Source organism: Zonotrichia leucophrys, chromosome 4 (assembly GCF_028769735.1).
Source record: "Zonotrichia leucophrys gambelii isolate GWCS_2022_RI chromosome 4, RI_Zleu_2.0, whole genome shotgun sequence".
In the NCBI taxonomy this organism is placed as follows: domain Eukaryota; kingdom Metazoa; phylum Chordata; class Aves; order Passeriformes; family Passerellidae; genus Zonotrichia; species Zonotrichia leucophrys.
Window position 1 is genome coordinate 38,528,678 of NC_088173.1, and position 18,094 is coordinate 38,546,771.

The 18,094-nt window shown below is 41.3% G+C and overlaps 2 protein-coding genes across 3 annotated transcripts in view; one reads left to right on the forward strand and one right to left on the reverse strand.

Moving 5' to 3' along the window:
* ANAPC10 (anaphase promoting complex subunit 10) overlaps positions 1-766 on the reverse strand; it is a 32,690-nt gene extending 31,924 nt beyond the window's left edge. The window contains exon 1 of the mRNA XM_064711213.1: positions 422-766. The gene's annotated coding sequence lies outside the window, so the exon portion shown is untranslated. The remainder of the gene's footprint in view (positions 1-421) is intronic.
* ABCE1 (ATP binding cassette subfamily E member 1) lies at positions 27-17,823 on the forward strand. 2 transcript variants are annotated; one of them, XM_064711209.1, is made up of 18 exons: positions 27-164; positions 7,005-7,172; positions 7,483-7,568; positions 8,079-8,176; positions 8,558-8,675; positions 10,511-10,648; positions 10,792-10,861; positions 11,907-12,003; positions 12,970-13,059; positions 13,646-13,767; positions 14,397-14,618; positions 15,027-15,086; positions 15,170-15,228; positions 15,402-15,512; positions 15,602-15,744; positions 15,841-15,963; positions 16,935-17,046; positions 17,290-17,823. In XM_064711209.1, exons 2-18 carry the CDS (start codon positions 7,070-7,072, stop codon positions 17,335-17,337), a joined length of 1,800 nt encoding a protein of 599 aa, XP_064567279.1. In that variant the 5' UTR covers positions 27-164; positions 7,005-7,069; the 3' UTR covers positions 17,338-17,823. The 2 variants fall into 2 exon arrangements, with proteins under 2 accessions (XP_064567279.1, XP_064567278.1); XM_064711208.1 differs by lacking the exon at positions 27-164 and adding an exon at positions 895-1,027.
* The last annotated feature ends 271 nt before the right edge of the window (positions 17,824-18,094 follow it).

Here is an 18,094-nt window from a genome sequence, read left to right on the forward strand (position 1 = left end):
AGCGCCGCGTCCCGGCTCCTCCGGTGCGGGAGCGAGCCTGGGACGTGCTCGGTGCTGGGCATGGACCCCGAGCTGCCGAGGCGGCTCCTGGAGATGCTTCCCCACGGGAAGGAAAGCGCGTAGTCCCAGTGTTTCAGATGCAGATGACGCGCTGCCCAGGGCAGGTAAAGGCCAGCAAGACCCGGGTGTCGTCCCTTGTGTGGGAGCAATCCGTGGGCACGATCACTACTGGAGGTGGTATCCTTAGTGAGGTGATGGGCTCCCAAAGAGAGTGACAGTTCTTCCCGATGGGAATGAAAGCACGTAGCCCCAGTGTTCCCGGTGCAGAGGACACGCTGCCCAGGGCAGGTAAAGGCAGGCAGGTTCAGAAGACACGCTGCCCAGGCAGGTAAAGGCTAGCAGGACCATTCTATCTTGGTACCTTTTGCGTTGTATCAATCCCCGGGCGTATCCGATATTGGAGCTCGCTTCCTAATGCCGAAACCGCGGTCGTGAAAGGGAACGAACACCTTTCCTTGAGAAGAGAAGCACCGGTCTTAACTGTTGCTGCTGCCTGTCACCACCTGCCCGGCAGAGGCAGAGGCCAGCGAGACCTTTCCGTCCCGGGAGCTCCCCTCAGAGCGCGGCCGCCGCTCGCAGGGCGGGCTCGGGGAGCTCAGGCGCCCCGACCCGCCCCGGGAGGCTGCGCTCCCTACGCACGGCCGCGCTCTAGGTCTCCATGGTGAGGAGGGCCGCCCTTCCCTCCCCTGCTGTGCCCGGCGAGGGCCGCCCTCCCTTCCCTTCCCTTCCTTTCCTTCCCTTCCTTTCCTTCCCTTCCCTCCCCTCCTCTCCGTGGCGCGCGCCAGGCCCCGCCCCCCTGGGCCCGACGGCCATCTTGGCCGGGTGGCGGCGGCGGCGCGAGCACGTTGCGCGCGCGGGCCCGCGCGCGGGATCACCGGACGCCGTTTCCCGGCCGCGGCGCGAGGGCGCCGCGCGCGCTCCCACCCCCGCTGCCCCCGGCCCCGCCGCACCCCCCTCACAGCTCCCGGTAAGCAGCGCCGGGGGGAACTCCCGCCTTCCCGCACGGGAATGGAGGCGGTGGGGACAGGGCCCCGCTCCTCGTGGTGTGCTGCCGGCCTGGGCTCGGCCTGGGCGGCGGCCTCGCCCGCAGCACCGTGGGAGAAGGGTCGGCTCGACCGCGCCCCGCCCGGGCCTCAGGGCCGGAGGCTCCCGGGGCTCGGGGCTTGCTGCCGGCGTGGACACGGCCCGGGCCGGCACTGCCTGCACACGCGGCACGTCATCCCCCACGCCTCGGGTTCTGTGGCAGCGGGGTCAGAGCGCCGGCCCTGCTGTGGGGATGGCTCCCTGTGCATGCAGCGCGGGATCCTCGCCTGGCGGCGCTGGCCTGGCTCTGGCAAAGGGAACGCCGGCATTTTGCTCCTAGGAAAACTGGGAACTTCCTCCTCGGGCTCGGGGGGAAGGCCGTATTTTGCCTTCTCTTGAGGGAGGCTGATATCCACGTGGGTGCTTGTGGGGCGGTGAGGAGATCAAGCCTTCCTGCAGGTGCGATAAGATAGCGGGGTAAGGCTGTTTTCTGCGAGGTGTGTGTAAAAATAAAAGAAGAAGCCGGCAGGGCTTTTTTCAAGGACCATGGTGGTGTTTCCTGCCTAGAATGCACTTGGATACTTCACCTGCAAGTTCCTGTGACAGTTCTCACTAATTTAAGTTTCCCTGCTGTGATTCCTTCCATAAACTGCAGTCCTAAACCAGTGGTCATGAAATACTTTCATTAGTTTCATTAGATTGCTAATTTACGGGTTCGTTCTCAGGCATTTCACTTCATGTTAAGGGGAAATGTTAAAGATTGAGTGATAATTAATACTGCTCAGCACAAGCTAAACACACCCACTCGTTCTGCAGCGTCAGTATACTTGACCATATGCTTTCATGTTAACATATTTTCTTATTCATGACGTGTCTTATGAGTAACATAGTGATTTAATACAGTAGGGAAATCTGGGGCATGTCTAAACTTACTTTTTTTACATTGCCTCAGTTTCTTAAATGAGAAAACCTTAAGCATAGACTAGTTCTTGTATCATTTACTGTTTTACCTTTAATTTCAATTTTCTTTGGGTATTCTGGTTCTTGGCTTTATTGTCCTTGTTATGGTGTGCCTGTATGTAGCCCATTGGCAGTGGAGTTGAGAGGCAGGTCTCAGTTGCTTGTTTTCAGTGGCAGCTGGAAATGCTGCTCATCCTCACTCCTTTCCACAGCATTTCTCTCTGAGGTCTCATGCACTGTAATTTTGTGAAGTATTCACTGGTTTTTTGCAAAGTAACCAAGGATGGCACAATTCTGAACCCAGGCCTTGCCTTCACATCTTTCAGTGAATGGTCTCTGGTTCTGTTCAGTCTTCGGTTACTTTAAATGTTTAATTTTTTCTTTGTTTAGCCTGAACGATTCAGTGCAGTTACAAATTCTTCTCAGTCATAATTGCCTTGACTTGGTAAATTATAATTTTGCTCTAATGCATGAGAAAGAAATAAATATTATTAATGCAAGCACATTGCACATGTTCTACGATTGTGCATTGCTGTTGCCTTCTGTGACAGATAGCAAGGTCTGCACGTGGGCAACTTTTTTTTTTGTAATCTGGTGTGTCAGGGTGTGCAGCAGCTGTATCAGACAGCCTAAGAACGCTGGCTTAGAAGGCTTGTGATAACATGTTTGGTGTCTTATTTTTAGACATGTTTCATTTTTTGCATTAAATTACATAATTGAACATAATGGGCAGCTTTTGGCTTTAATGAATGATACTGACAGGGCCTTTGCAACATTTCCTTTTTTGTCTAGCCAGCAGTTTTTAGTCATTCCCTCCTTCCTTCACCTGTGTTGTCAGTCCATGCTGGGAAGATTTTCTGCTGCCCCACCATCATCATTCAATAACTCAAATAGCTCTTTACCCTGGTAGTTAGTTGCAAATTAGAACTTTGATACTCTGTTTTTTATTCTGTTTTTCTTGCTATGGGAAGGAGAAGCACAGTCATGAAGTCAAATGCTTCTGAGTACCAGTTTGTCCTGCCCCTGAAGTGCTGACTGCCCTGTAGGTTACTGGTGTGCTGTAACATGGCTGATCTGTGTTCAGTCTCCTGAGAGCTCTGCATCTGTTCCCTGCAGTCAGACCATCCTATTCTATGTGTTCATTTAAATGCCACTCAGCTAACTGGGTGGAAATATGGAACTTGAGTTCAGTCTGGTTTTGGACAGTTTGTTTGTTTCTGAGTTCTAAGTCGATATTATTATTATTTTCTTTTGTGGGCAGTTGTCATTGTAGATATCAGCACAGTCCTGGAAATATTACAAAAGTTCACAATTTTTTTTTTTCTGAAAATGGTTAAGACCATAGAGAGTTTTGGATAAACTGACACTTTGTCACATAGATGGGAGCAGAGGGGGAGGAGTGTGAGATGTGTGTCTCCATGCTGCTCCATTACTTCTATTTCCCCCCTGCCCCCACAGAAATGCTTTGTGTACATACTTAATTCACTGACCCCTTCAAAACTGTTCACCACAGACTGGGCATTTTTGTGTAAGTTAGGATGGAACTCACATGGGCATTTTCCCAAGTAAGTTAGAATTAGAAAAATTCCCAAACTCGGGCTGTTTCATTGCTCACCAGCCACAGTGTGATTCAGCAGCGAGTGCAAACTTCAGCGTGAGTATCCCGGCAGGAGTGAGGAAAGCTTGCTGAGGAGCTCGGCAGGAATTGTGTGTTTCGGGCCGTGTTTGCCGTGGTGTGTGGGGGCAGCCCCGTCCCGCTCCCGCTGTGAGCTGCGGGCTGAACCCCGCCCGGGGGTGGGTGCCTTTGGGGCATGGCCGGGCTTGGGGGCTGCGCAGGGAGCTTTGCTGCTGGGGCACCCACAGGGCGGGCTCACTGCTGCCTGCAGCTCCGCGGGAGATCCACAGGGCCCTGTCTGCTCAGGGCGTGCAGAAAGGGCCCCTTGGCACTTCCTTGGGAAAACAGAGAGGGAATCAATCATTCACCCCCAAATGCTCTTTGTAACCTGCAGGATTTTAGTGAAAGGCAGTGGGATGTCTTCCCAGGAATGGATCTTTATTTGAAGTCATTACAACATCCAGTGTCTGTCCCCAAGAAAATTACCCTGACTAAAGCACCTTTATAGCCTTCAAAAATAAGGCTTTCAGTTTGTTGTTTCCTGCTGTATTAAAGTGGGAACTGCAGACTCATTATTCTATACCTGTTTGCCTGGTCTATGGATGCAATTTCAGTGTTCAGCCCTGCTTTGTCAGTCTGGTCTGACAACACAGAACTGTTGAATCACTTTGAATTTTTTTTCTTATATTCAGTCATTTATTTGAAAACATCAGCTGTGTTAATAGGACTTTCTTGCTTAGGAAATTTAAATTAGTAAAGGAAGAAAAAGAAATGTAAGTAGAAACTGCTGCAATATGGTTGGCAGTGTGAATAGTTACATTCAGTTATAGGTGATGAAAAATATCTTCTGACATTAGTTTTAAAGTACTTCAGAAACTGAATAAAGGAATAAAACTACCACTTTTTAAAGGAGCCACTTAAAATGTTGGTACCTGTGGCAGTAATGGATTTAAGGATACAATAACATCAGCTTTTCTGACCTTTGCTGTTGGATGTCCATCTTCCATATATTGCAGTAGTAGCTGGAGAATTCCTTCCAACCTGAAGTTTATAGAATTTAACATGATAAATGTGCCATACACCCATTTTATTCTTGCTTCCTTCATGAGTCTGCAAGTCACAACCTTTCTTCCTCCAACAGCCGTATGTAATAAATACAGTCTGTAAACCACTGGAGGAGGCTTTGGTTTGGTGAACCAAAGATGAGCTGGACATCCAAAAAAACCTTCCCTTAATTAGAAATGTTGGAATCCTTTGGATGCAGCTGCACCTTTGCACTGTGTGGAAACATGAAGTATTTCCAGACTCCTTTCCAGTTATATCATTGAATACTGATACTGCATTGAAATGATTTTTAACATGCATCATCTGTAGGGCTGCCATCCCTTTATTTAGTGAGATGGAAATGCTTTGTACTTTATGGCATTTATTTTAACAAAAAAAAAAAGAAAAAAAAAGTCATTTGCAATATCTTAAAATCTTCCAAGGGCCTCATAAGTCAGTTGTCTTTGTTCTGGAGCTGGAGGGAGTTGTCCTTAGGTGTGTCTTGTTCATAGGAAAATAAAAGTCATTATTATTGTTATTTTCATTATTATGAATTAATATAGTAAAGGAAATACAAATGTACTTCAAAGCACATTCCACATTTTTTGTCTATCAAGACTTGTATTTAAAATTCTCTGCCTTTCCCTCCATTTGCTGCAGCTGTACAAAGTCCCATTACAATCCAGTACTTGTCAATGTACATTACAAAAAAACAAAGAGGGGCTTATAGAGAGGAAAACAAGTCATAATTTCACTTCTTTGCATGCATTTATTTGTGATTTCAGTAATATTTAATCATCTTGTACTCCACAGAATTATAGAGTTTTTTAGGTTGGAAAAGACCTCCAAGATTATTGAGTCCAGCCATTAACCCAGCTCTGGCTCCTGCCCTGTGTCCCTGAGGGCCACATCTCCATGTCTTTCAAATGCCTCCAGGGATGGTGACTCAGCCACTTCCCTGGGCTGCCTGTGCACTGCTTGTCCCCCTTTCAGCAAAGGGTTGTCCTGACATCCAATCTGCACCTCCCTGGTGAGATCTGGGGCTGTTTCCTCCTGTCCTGTGTCCTGTTATTCTGCAGAAGAGCCCGACCCCCCTGCTGTGTGTCCCCTCCTTTCAGACAGGTGTGGGGGGTGCGAGGGGCTCTCCTGAGCCTCCCTTCCTGGGCTGAACACGCGCAGCTCCCCCAGGCGTCCCTCAGAGCGCGGCTCCAGGCCCTTCCCAGCCCCACTGCCCTGCCTGGCTTGCTCCAGCCCCTCTGTCACTCTGTAGTGAGGGGCCCAGAGCAGGACACAGCACTCAGGGGGGACCCTGCCGAGTCCAGGGGGACAATCCCTGCCCTGCTCCTGCTGGCCACACTGCTGCTGATCCAGGCCAGGATGCCACTGGCCTTCTTGGCCACCTGGGCACAGCTGGCTCATGTCAGTCACTGTCACCAGCCAGCCCCAGGTCCTTTTCCACCAGGCAGTTTTCCTTACACTCTCCCCAGCCTGTGGCACTGCCTGGCGTGCCTGTGACCCAAGGGCAGGACCCAGCACTTGGCCTTACTGATCCTCATGATCCCCATGGATCCAGCTTGGCTAGATCCCTTTGCAGAGCCTTTCTATGTTCCTTACTAAGAATTTTACTCATTTTTATTTCAATCTAATATAGACATTGATACCATATTGGGAGATGCAGAAGGTAACTGTAGTTATTCAGATACTAATGAAACTCAAGATTAAAGAATCAAACATCATCGTAAACGTCTGCTCACATTGCCTGGTTTACTTTTTATATACTCAGTTAAAATTTTTCACTTTGAAAACTGGTTTACATTTTACACTGTTTTAATCCTTTAATACAGAATATTGGCATATTGGAAATGTATATTCAATCATATCCTTGGAGTAATAGTTGTAGTCACAATTTGTCAATGTGGACAAGGGTGCTTTATACCAGGTAACTTGTAAAACTAAAATTTGGAGCTGTATAGATTCTTATGTTCTTACTACAGTGTGCTTTTTTGGAAACAAATCCATTTTCAGATAAATCACAATTTTATTTCTACACTGGAAGAATAGTGATGGGACAGAAAGGTGATGTTAAAAATTTGTGCAGTTATCTACACATCAGTACCCTTGTTATTTGTATCTCTAACTTTGCTGTTTGTCATGTTGCTTAAAGGAGGGGAAAAATAAAATAATTTTGTGTTTTTCATATCTGCACTCCACTGGCAATAACTTAGGTTTGAGTCTGTTCTCTGTGCTGTCAGTTGACCTGATCTCTTACAGTGTTTTTTGCTTTTGTTTTTTTTTCTTTAAGGTCTGGAAGACTCCCACTACTCCTTCTTATAATTGGTGTATGTGTTTAACCCTAAATTGTGCATTATGGCCGACAAATTAACAAGAATTGCTATAGTCAACCATGACAAATGTAAGCCAAAGAAATGTCGTCAGGAATGCAAGAAGAGTTGTCCTGTGGTTCGAATGGGTAAGAGATACAGTGTAACAAAGTGTTGAAGCAATTGGAGACCTTTTAAATCAGTTCTACTCCATAGAATGAGCTTTTTGTAACTGATAGATTTTTGTGTATCATTCAAGCTTTTTTTTTTTCCATAAAGCTTTTAGAAGTATCACTAAAAGCTTGAACAATTCTTAGTAATAATGACACTTTTCAAGCCTTTGGATAATTGAAGCTTCAGTGAACGTTCATCAGTTACAAGGTCCTCTGTGAAATTTAGTAGGCAGGAATTCTGATTCACCAGAAACTGGACTGATCTTATCTTAATTTTTTTCACCAGGAAAACTTTGCATAGAAGTCACATCACAGAACAAAATAGCATGGATTTCAGAAACACTTTGTATTGGTTGTGGTATTTGCATCAAGGTAAAAATTAAACTGCTTTATTTAAAGTGCTACATTTTCCTTATTTTGTTATTATATTTAGCAATGCATATGGTAACTTCAAAAAGCAGTTTTCTTTCCTGGATTAATCAGACCAAGTGAACTTACTGTTTATAGAAAGTGAAGAACTGTGTCACTTGACTGAACTGGTTGGGTTGCAAGGTGTGGGTTTCGTTTGTGGCTTTGTTTTTGCTTGGCCTGGTTTGGGTTTTTTGTTTGTGTCTGTAGACACCTAGCAGCAGACAGATGTTTTTTGTGAAAGGTGTAGAATATATGCAGTGTGCCTTATTTGTATTGTAGACTGACAATCTAAACTGCAGACTACTAATTTGAAAAATGTGGCACAGAACTTCCTTGGCAGGTTGACCGTGTAAAGGAAATTTGGTAGAGGTCCATTTAAAAATATAAATGCACAGCTGGGTGCAGTACAAAACATAGGCTTTTGTTAATAAATTGTGTGCACTAATAATCTATAATTTATTTCAATTCCAGAAATGTCCTTTTGGAGCCTTGTCAATTGTTAACTTACCTAGCAACCTGGAGAAAGAAACAACACATAGATACTGTGCCAATGCCTTCAAACTTCACAGGTATTTTATTTTTCAAATATCAAAGAGACAATAAAATCCAAGTTTTTGATAGTGTAAACATAGTGCACGTCAAAGTGTTCTTGGTTCTTACCCCAGTACCTTCCTTTTAGAATGTTAGTTAAATTTTTCTTATTAAAAAGTATTATAATGAAATAAATTCGTGATAGGGATTATTTTACAGAGCCCCTATTTTAAAACACACTGCCCTTAAGTATTTCTTGTGCTCTTCTAATTTTAAGGAATTTGATATGATCTGGGTTAGATATTTGCAAGTTAACAAAGGCTGCAATAATCAGAAGGTCTGAAAATGGCTTGCAGCATTTACTTGCCCACTGAGTGTTGGTGTGTGATGGAACACAAACTTATCAATGTTTTGTACAGGTTGCCTATCCCTCGTCCAGGTGAAGTACTGGGATTGGTTGGAACCAATGGTATTGGAAAATCAACTGCCTTGAAAATTTTAGCAGGAAAACAGAAGCCAAATCTTGGAAAATATGATGTATGTATCAGCAATAAAAAAGAGTTAGCATTTTAGGTAGCTGTTTATTTTTTTGGACTGAGTGTTTGTATCTGTGAATGTGATAGATTTGTGGGGCTGTTGGCACTTTGATATTGACAGCCAGTGACCTGCTCCACACAGGACCAGTAGTAGGAGGTTATTGCTAACAATTTGCCTTCTTGCAAATTGTGTATATCTCTCAAGAAAGATAAGAGTACTAATTGTAATTGTAACTCACAAAAGATAAAAATCAGAGGTAGGTTTCTTGAGGTTGTACTTATGGGCTTGGGGATTTTTTAATACCAATCTTTAAAAAACATCACGTTTTTCTCCCTGCATAATTTACCTGTTCCCATCAGGAATTTCCATAGCTTAAGTGTTGGAGTTTCTTCTAAGTTTCCTTTGTTTTTATCTGAACAGCTCAAGTGTCTGTGAACACTTACTGTGTATCCTTGGGATCTCTTAGGCATTTTTATCTTTGATTCTTTTGAGGAAGATTTCTCATAAAGTATGTTGTTATTGTAAGTTGTGGTTGAAGGTATTTCCCACTGTACACTTGAATACTGAGCTCTGAAAAATCCTTAGTTTCTTCATGTTGCTAGTTACTTAGAAATAAGACTTTAACTTGTAATCTGCTGGTATTCATGGGAATTCATAATCCATTTTCCTATGTGTTTGCTCCAAGTCCAACTGCAGCCAGTAAGCAAAATATTTTATTTAAAAAGGGCTTTTTTACCTAACACTACTCCAAAGAGTGAATACATTAGAGAAAGGGCATAAATAATAGCTATTAGGACTCCTCAGCATTTCAGATGTTACTTTCTTACCTTCAGACTGCCTGGGGACAGAATTCTGATGCACACTTTTGTCCTTCAGGAAGCATTTGTAAGAACAAGTGTGTTGATACTTTCTTCAGCAGTTTCTTTACCTGAAAGAACAATGTTTTATTAAACTGTTCAGTCATGGCTGCTCCCTAAAGCTGCAAAGAAATAGTAATTTCCCAGCTACATTTTACATTCTCTTTCAAGTTTGGTTTATATTATTTTGTGGACTTCTTGTTTCAGGTGGTAGTATTGCAGGAATAGCAAAACTCTTGACTTTCTGAATGTGTACTTAATTGAATTACCATGCTTCCAAAATCAGACTTTGCTGTGAAGGAGCCATATCAGTATGACCACAGAAACACGTGGTATGAATTGAATCTTCCATGTTGCTTCTGCTCTAAAACTGATGAAGCATTTCCTCTGTGTATTTGCTTGGTTTGGAAATACGACTGTGTCAGTCTGATCCATACTGTTTATCATCAAAGAAATAAACTCAGCACCCCTCAGAGTAGCACAGTGTGCAAGGGGGAACTTTTTCCTGGGTGATAGCTCTGAACAGTTCCTTTTATTTTCAATTTGTCATTTTTCCTTTCTTTTTTTCCGTTCTGTTCCTTGGAAATGTTTGCTAGAACCAGAGAAAATTACCAGATTTGTTGCATTTTCTGTGCTGGTTCATGCTTCTACCATTCCAGTCCTTTTTCTTTTGATAAGCTGTATCAGATAGCTAATAAGTGTGGTTACATTAATCCATGCTGTCATTTTCCCCATGAAGTTGTTTCAGTTCAGTAGCTTCTTAGCTGTGCAAATTTTAATTTTTATTTTTTTGAAGATTAGTGAAACCTGGAAAAAGAAGGTCTCTCTAAACTTTGTTTTTAGAATGCTTTTGCAGATTTTTTGGTGTGTTCTCTTACAAGCCTATTCTATTTGCCTTACTGATTGGAATTTGAAATTAGGATTCCTTACTATGTTTTTAAATGGTGTAAGTAAACCCAGGCTTTAATTTTGTCACAGGATCCACCTGACTGGCAAGAAATTTTGACTTACTTCCGAGGATCTGAATTACAGAATTATTTTACCAAGATCCTGGAAGATGACCTTAAAGCTATCATTAAACCTCAGTACGTGGACCAGATCCCTAAAGCTGCAAAGGTGAGACATTTCATGAGTTAATAGAAAGCTGGGAGCTTCTTCTCTAGTACTTCTTATGTGTTTAAAGTTTTATTTAGCAGCATAACTCAGAACTGTTTGAAATTTTTAATGTTGGTTGGGGTTTTTTATTATTTATCACGCAGGGAACAGTGGGATCAATTCTGGATAGGAAGGATGAAACCAAGACACAAACTGTTGTGTGTCAGCAGCTCGGTAAGTAATTTTGTACAGTCAAATTTGAAAGTATTTGAGAAGTTTATATTTACTGAAACAATCAAGTTACCATAATGATGGAGCATGCAAATTATACCAACTCCAAGAAAAAAAAAGCGCTTTAGTGTAAAGCCCAGGGCATGCTGTAATATAAATAACACAAATAATCCTTTCTGATGGCAAACTAGTTGATACATTCTACTTAACAGAATGTAATGCAGCTTCTGTTTCATAGTAGAAAGTGCTTATTTTTAAATCCAGAAAAATCCCACTTAACATCTGCTGCTCTTGCTTGCTCACAAATGTGGCAATATCTGAGCATCTCCCTTTCTACACTGCATGTAAAAAATGTTATCTTAATATTCCACACTCCCCCCAAAGCTGGTATGTATCTAATTTGACTTCTGAGATTAATACAATTAATAAGAACATCTGCATAGTCCAGCCCTAGTAATGTTTTGTAGGTGTTTTGTATTTAGTTGTTACTAAATTTAGTTGTTGCTAAATTCACTGTGGGATTGCTTTTGGTAGAGCTGGGTAGTGAAGGTGAGGCTGCCATTGTGTCACCAAGAATGTGGTCTTTGGGTCCTACTTAATTTATTAATGACACAGCCTATTCTTGAAACGTGTTTGTTAAGCTGCTTAGAAAATACCTGCTTCACCCATCTCCTGTAAGGTTTGAGGGACGTGATTTTCAAGAAAATCAGAACTCTCCAGGCAAGCCTGACAAGAAGAACTTTCAGAACTGGTATAGTTTCTTTTTAGGGCCAGAATCTTCAGCAGTGTGGTGGAAAAAGAAATAGAAATACAATTCTTCTGCATAACAGGAAGCAGCCATGCAGCCAATGCTGCAGAGAAGCCAGAGCTTGCTATGACTTAGTATTAGCAGTGTGATACTGATGATGTGTAAAATGAAAGCTTATTCTCCTGTTTTCTTTCCCTCTCTGTAGAATGTTTGCTATGTTTATACATGTTTCTGTAGGTAATAAAAATATGGATTGTTCTGTTGGTTATCACATACCTAAAATTAATCACTTATTTGCAGACTTAACACATCTGAAAGAAAGAAATGTTGAGGACCTTTCAGGAGGAGAACTTCAGAGATTTGCTTGTGCAGTTGTTTGCATTCAGAAGGCTGATATGTATGTTTAATTTACTTCTGTTACACATTGCTTCTAATAATCTCTCTCAGAATATGGTCCTCAAATTTACTCTTATTCTTAACAATAATATTTTCTATGAAGTAGTGAAGAATATTTTAAAATTATAAAATAATGTTTAAAAATTATTTTTAGAAATTTTGCCAGCTCATCAGCTGGAAGCCATTCTTACTTCATGTTTAATCTCTGGATTATGTGTACTTTCATTTACTGAGTGGAAATAGCTGCTTTCAGAAGGCAGTGTTAGATTTCAGTATCCCAACCTCATAAGCTCTCCCTAATCCAATCTAGATGTATCCAGCTGGACAGCACACCTCCCTTAGCCTCTCTGAATGAGAAAGGTACAGCTGCTTCCCCTCCCCTTAGAACCTGAGTCCCTCCTCTCCTGTCTTTGCAAGCAGGAAATTACTGTCTGATCTTTGTTGTTTCCTGACTCCTTGGGACCACGAGAGCAAGATCAGAAGAGTTACAGGGTTACAGGGTTTTGGTTTTTTTTGCTTTTGTGAATTTTTGATTGATTGGTTTTGTTCACTTGGGCTGCTGTTTTTTGTTCAGTTGGTGTGAATTTCAAGTGGGTTTCCTTGTTCAGTTTTCTCTTTTTGGAAAATGTCCTTCTTCCAGTCTTCTAAAGTATTTTTGCACTTTTTAGTTCGTTTAATTAAATTTAAGTTAGTGCATGGGAATCCTAACTGCTGACTCTTGTAACTTTTGATAACTTAGATAACTTTGTCAGAACTTTTGGGAAAGTAATCCTTAACTCACTTTCATGTGGCAGTGTACAGAGAATAAAGGCAGGTGTGCACAATTCTCATTTTTTATCTCCCTTTCTCAGTATAAATAATGATTCTTTTTTATTTTCATTTACTTAATGGTTGTAATGTTAGTATTACATTTGAATAAGTAGAAAGCTTGCATTCACTAAGACTTCCCTCTTCCTTTTGGGATTAGCTTCATGTTTGATGAACCTTCCAGCTACTTGGATGTCAAGCAGCGCTTGAAGGCTGCCATCACTATCCGGTCCCTCATAAACCCTGACAGGTAAATACAAGCTCAGCTGTGTCACCAGACTCTAATAGTGCAGGACTGCTTACAGAGGGAAGAAGCATCCAGTCCATCCCCTCAGAAGTGCTCACTGCTCAGCATGACACACTAACAGATGTTCCAGATATTCCAAGTCTGTAATATTCTATTCTGCATTTTGGAAACTTTTTTCCTGTAGTTTCTGGTCCCATTTCAAAATCCTGTAATAAGGATAGGAAAACATTGGTGGTTACTTTTCACCTGAATATTGCTGTTTCATCCCTTTCTCACAAAGATTTTTATTTTCCTAAAATGTGCTTAATATTTTTCACTCAAATCAGTCAACATCCTTCCACTTAATGTACATAAAGAATCTGCCAGTTCATGCTGAAGATGGACTTTAAATTTATCATTCACGAGTTTTTTGACAGTTAAAAAATGCTGGTGAGAGATATGAACTCTCTCCTTTGGTATAAAGTGAAGAAATCATATTAACTAAAAATCATGTTGATAGCTCTTGTTTATGCAAACAGATGAAGAAAAAAAGAAAGAAAAATATTTTGCATTGAGATAAAAAAAGCATCTCTCTGGCTTTGTTTTTCAGGTACATTATTGTTGTAGAGCATGATCTAAGTGTATTAGATTATCTCTCTGACTTTATCTGCTGCCTGTATGGAGTGCCAAGTGCTTATGGTGTTGTTACCATGCCTTTCAGCGTAAGAGAAGGTAATTCTTGCCATATTTCTCTTCTTAAACTTTCCCAAAAAAAGACAGCAAAATGCTAATTGTCTGCTATATAAACATGTCCTCATCCCATCACAGTTCAGCAATGAAAAAACTGTTGGATTTTTTGCAGAATTTCTGTGTTAAATGATACTTGATTTGTAACTCAACCCAAAAGCCTTCATTTTCACTTGCTATGGACATAATTTTGGTACTTGCAGGTGTTTTGTAAACAGTGGAGTTACACAAAAGACCCTGTAAGTAGTAGAGAAAGGGCAGGAGAGAGGTTGCACAGTACAGAGGTATGTAGTGTTCAACTGAATTGACCCCACTTGTGATTCTGAGACTCAGTAAAAACTGGCTTTGAGATAGTGGGCCCAACAGCAGGAGTTCCTTTAAACCCCACACTCATCACTAACAGAGCTGCTCCAGCCATTCTGTAGTTTAGTAAGGCTCTTCTTCATTCAATTTGCAATGTGCATGCCTTAAAAGAGGAGGTCTTGTTGCTTCTTTTAAAGCATTAAAAATTATCATTCTCATTATCAGAATGAAATTTGCAGCCAGGAATTGAAATTCATCTTGTTTTACTTTGTTGCAGACCTTTCTAATGATCTTTTTTCCTCCCATCATAGGCATAAATATTTTCCTAGATGGCTATGTTCCAACAGAAAATCTAAGGTTTCGAGATGCATCTCTGGTATTTAAAGTAGCTGAGACAGCTAATGAAGAAGAGGTTAAAAAGATGTGTATGTACAAATATCCAGGAATGAAGAAAAAGATGGGAGAGTTTGAACTATCCATAGTAGCTGGAGAATTCACCGATTCTGAAATTATGGTGATGTTAGGAGAAAATGGTATGTGCAATTTATGTTAGAAACTACTTCTCCAGCCCTGAATATGCTCCTAAAGCCCTTCTTCCCTTTGGGAGCCAGGCTTCAGAATTACTGGGTTTGAGTCAGGTTGAACTGCTTGTTGCCTGGTGAAGATAGCACAGAATGAGCCCCCTGAGTAGGAAGAATGTGAAGTTACTGAGTGTTAACAGTGCCACCGTGTTGTGTTTGTTACCTACCCTGTTTTACAAACTTAGGTGGCAGTTTTAAGATAGTGCTATCTAGTGCTGGAAGATAATATAGGAATTGTCAAAGCAATCTAATTTTAAAATGTATTCTTTATTACTTAGTTGTTGTTGTATCAGTGATGTGTTAGAGGTCTAAATTACTGAAAAGTGATTAATGTGTAACTTGTATTTTATTTTATTTTAGGAACTGGCAAAACAACATTTATCCGAATGCTTGCAGGAAGGCTTACACCTGACGAAGGAGGTAATGTGTTACACCCAAGATGAAACCTATTTAAGGATACTGGAGATTCTCTTGCTTACATTATTAATTTTGTCTTTTTATAGGTGAGGTCCCAGTCCTAAATGTCAGCTACAAACCACAGAAAATCAGCCCTAAATCTACGGTACATTTCAGCCTTATTTATTAAGTATCATGTTTGCTACAAAACACACATACAGAAATTATTTTATGCCTATTTTGTAGCTGTATTTATGTAGATAGATTTTTTTATTATTTTGTTTCTGCTTGTTTTCTTGTGGTGCATAAAACTGAATGGCAGCATTTTCCTTTTGCTAGGGAAGTGTCCGTCAGCTGCTGCACGAGAAGATCAGAGATGCCTATACACACCCCCAGTTTGTAACTGACGTGATGAAACCTCTTCAGATAGAAAACATCATTGACCAGGAGGTATTAATTGCCTGAATCAACATCCTCATTGCCTTAGCTCTGAGCCTGTAGCTGAACTAAGCCCGGCCTTGTTTCCCCTGCCCCACCAGGTTCAGACGCTGTCTGGTGGTGAGCTGCAGCGTGTGGCGTTGGCGCTGTGCCTGGGTAAACCTGCAGATGTGTATCTGATTGATGAGCCCTCGGCTTACCTGGACTCTGAGCAGCGTCTGATGGCTGCCAGAGTCATCAAACGGTGAGTGCACGTGCTGGCCAAGGAGCCACAATTTGCACTAGGATTACAATGAGCTCACATTACTCTCTCTTCTTTTCTTCTTTCCCCTCATTGCAGTTTCATTCTCCATGCTAAAAAAACAGCTTTTGTGGTAGAACATGATTTTATCATGGCTACATATCTTGCTGATCGTGTGATTGTTTTTGATGGCATTCCTTCCAAGAACACACTGGCAAACAGGTAAGAGATTCATTGGGGTTGCTAAGCAAGATTGTCATCCCTGCCTGTGGAAATTAAAGCTGCATCCAGGACTGTCCTGAGGGTTCTGACTTTTGTTTTGAATCATGGAACAGAAAATGGGATTGATCCTTACCTACAGGCTGCCTAAACCACAGCTGGGGAAGGGTTGAGGAACATAACCAAACCCTCAAAAACTAGTCCAGCATTAAGCAATTGCATGAGGCTAAATAAAAATCAGAAGAGATCAAGGAATGAAAAAAGTACCAACTGTAAACTACCCTTCTGAAAATAACTTCCAGCTGCAATAGAAGGCATTGTACTAATGGTACCTGTATGCAGATGTAGTGAAGGGCAAGTCTTGATGCCAGCATGCAGTGTACATTGCTTTACTTTTTCAGAGCTGTCCCTTTTGATGTCTACTTTTGTTCCTGTTAGTAATTTCATGGAGATTACCGAGATTTTTTGATGAGCAGCCTTATCAGAAAACAGGCTTTTACAACACTGAGTACTTGGCACAAGCTAGATGAAGTAAACACACTGGTTTGCAATGGCAATCCCCTGCTACCCGGTTTTGTTGGTATTCCTTCCAAGAACACACATGTTGGAATTCAAAAATCACACTCATTCATGGATATTGAGAAAGTTGTTATAATCTTTGCTAGATTTTACTTATGGTGCAAGTGTTGGGTTTTTGTTTCCTTGAATGTAAGTGTGCCAGCACACACACGTAGATACAAAATAATAAGAAAGAAAAGGTCACATGTGGAAGCCACAATGAGACACTACTCTGATCTTTCAGCAGCATCTGAGATAGGGTTTGAGTAAAAATGTAGCATGTCATGGTATGTCAGATACAGCTTACATTTGCAGTTCCAGACTTGAGTGAGCTCAGGATGGAGATCAAAGTTGCCTGTAATCCTATGATATAAAACTTCTGAAAATATAGCTAAAATATTATTCTCTCTCAACAGTCCACAGACTCTCTTGGCTGGAATGAATAAGTTTTTATCTCAGCTTGAAATCACTTTTAGAAGAGACCCCAACAATTACAGACCAAGAATAAATAAACTCAATTCCATCAAGGTAAGAGAAGACTACCTTTGCAGTACAGGAGCTATGATTGTTTGATACGAAGCCAGATTTTAAAATATGGAACAAAATTAAGATTGACAGGGTAGTTCTACTGTGCTGCAAAAACAGCATGTGAAACTAGTAAGAGTAGTAAGGGAAGCAGAAAGGAGTTTAGATAAGTGTCTTTTATTTCAGTTATGTTCAAGTCTGCCAAAGACTGCTTCATGTAATGGTGACCTTTTTTCTCTTCCCAAGGATGTGGAACAGAAGAAGAGTGGAAACTACTTCTTCCTGGATGACTAAATATTGAATCCCAGCATCTTTTTAACTGGCATCTAGACATGCGTATTGGAATCTAAACAGCTGTGATGAGATGGCTCAGATCAGGTTTTAGAACAATTAATCTTTTGGAGCTTAAAATCTCTTGCTGCATTTAACATCTGAGATAGTAGCAGTAAACATCCTAGTCTGAGTAAAACTGCCACTTTCTATATTTTGGTGACACAGCCCTATTTTCAGTGTAATAATTTCAAAATAGACCACGTTGAAATTGTGCAAATGGGTCTCCTGATTTTTCAAAATTTAAGGGAAGTTTTCAATTCAATATATCCTACTCATGTACCAAGTACTGACTGAACTTCCTCATTTTAAAATAAATCTTTGAAGCTGTTTTCTGTATAAGAGGGAAGTTTACTAAGAATGTCATGCTACAAGAGCGACTCCTCTTTTAAAAAGATTGAATCTCTCTGGCTGAGGGTTTCAAAAATAAAATACCCACGTAACTTGTGACACTGCAGAATTTCTTCAATTACTAATTCAGAAGTGTGTATATTTATATAATGTCACACGCCCTTTTCTCACACTGAAGGTCACTATGCCTTTTTTAAATCATCTGTCCCTGTGCATGTTCTCAGACCTAGGGAGATGAAAATAATCAGTGAAATAATCGTAAAGAATATAAACATTCTATCCATCTATCCAACTCACTCTTCCATTAAGTTTTTATAAGGCTCAGATGCAGGAATTACTTTTCCCTAAAGTAAAAAGCTTTGATCCTTCC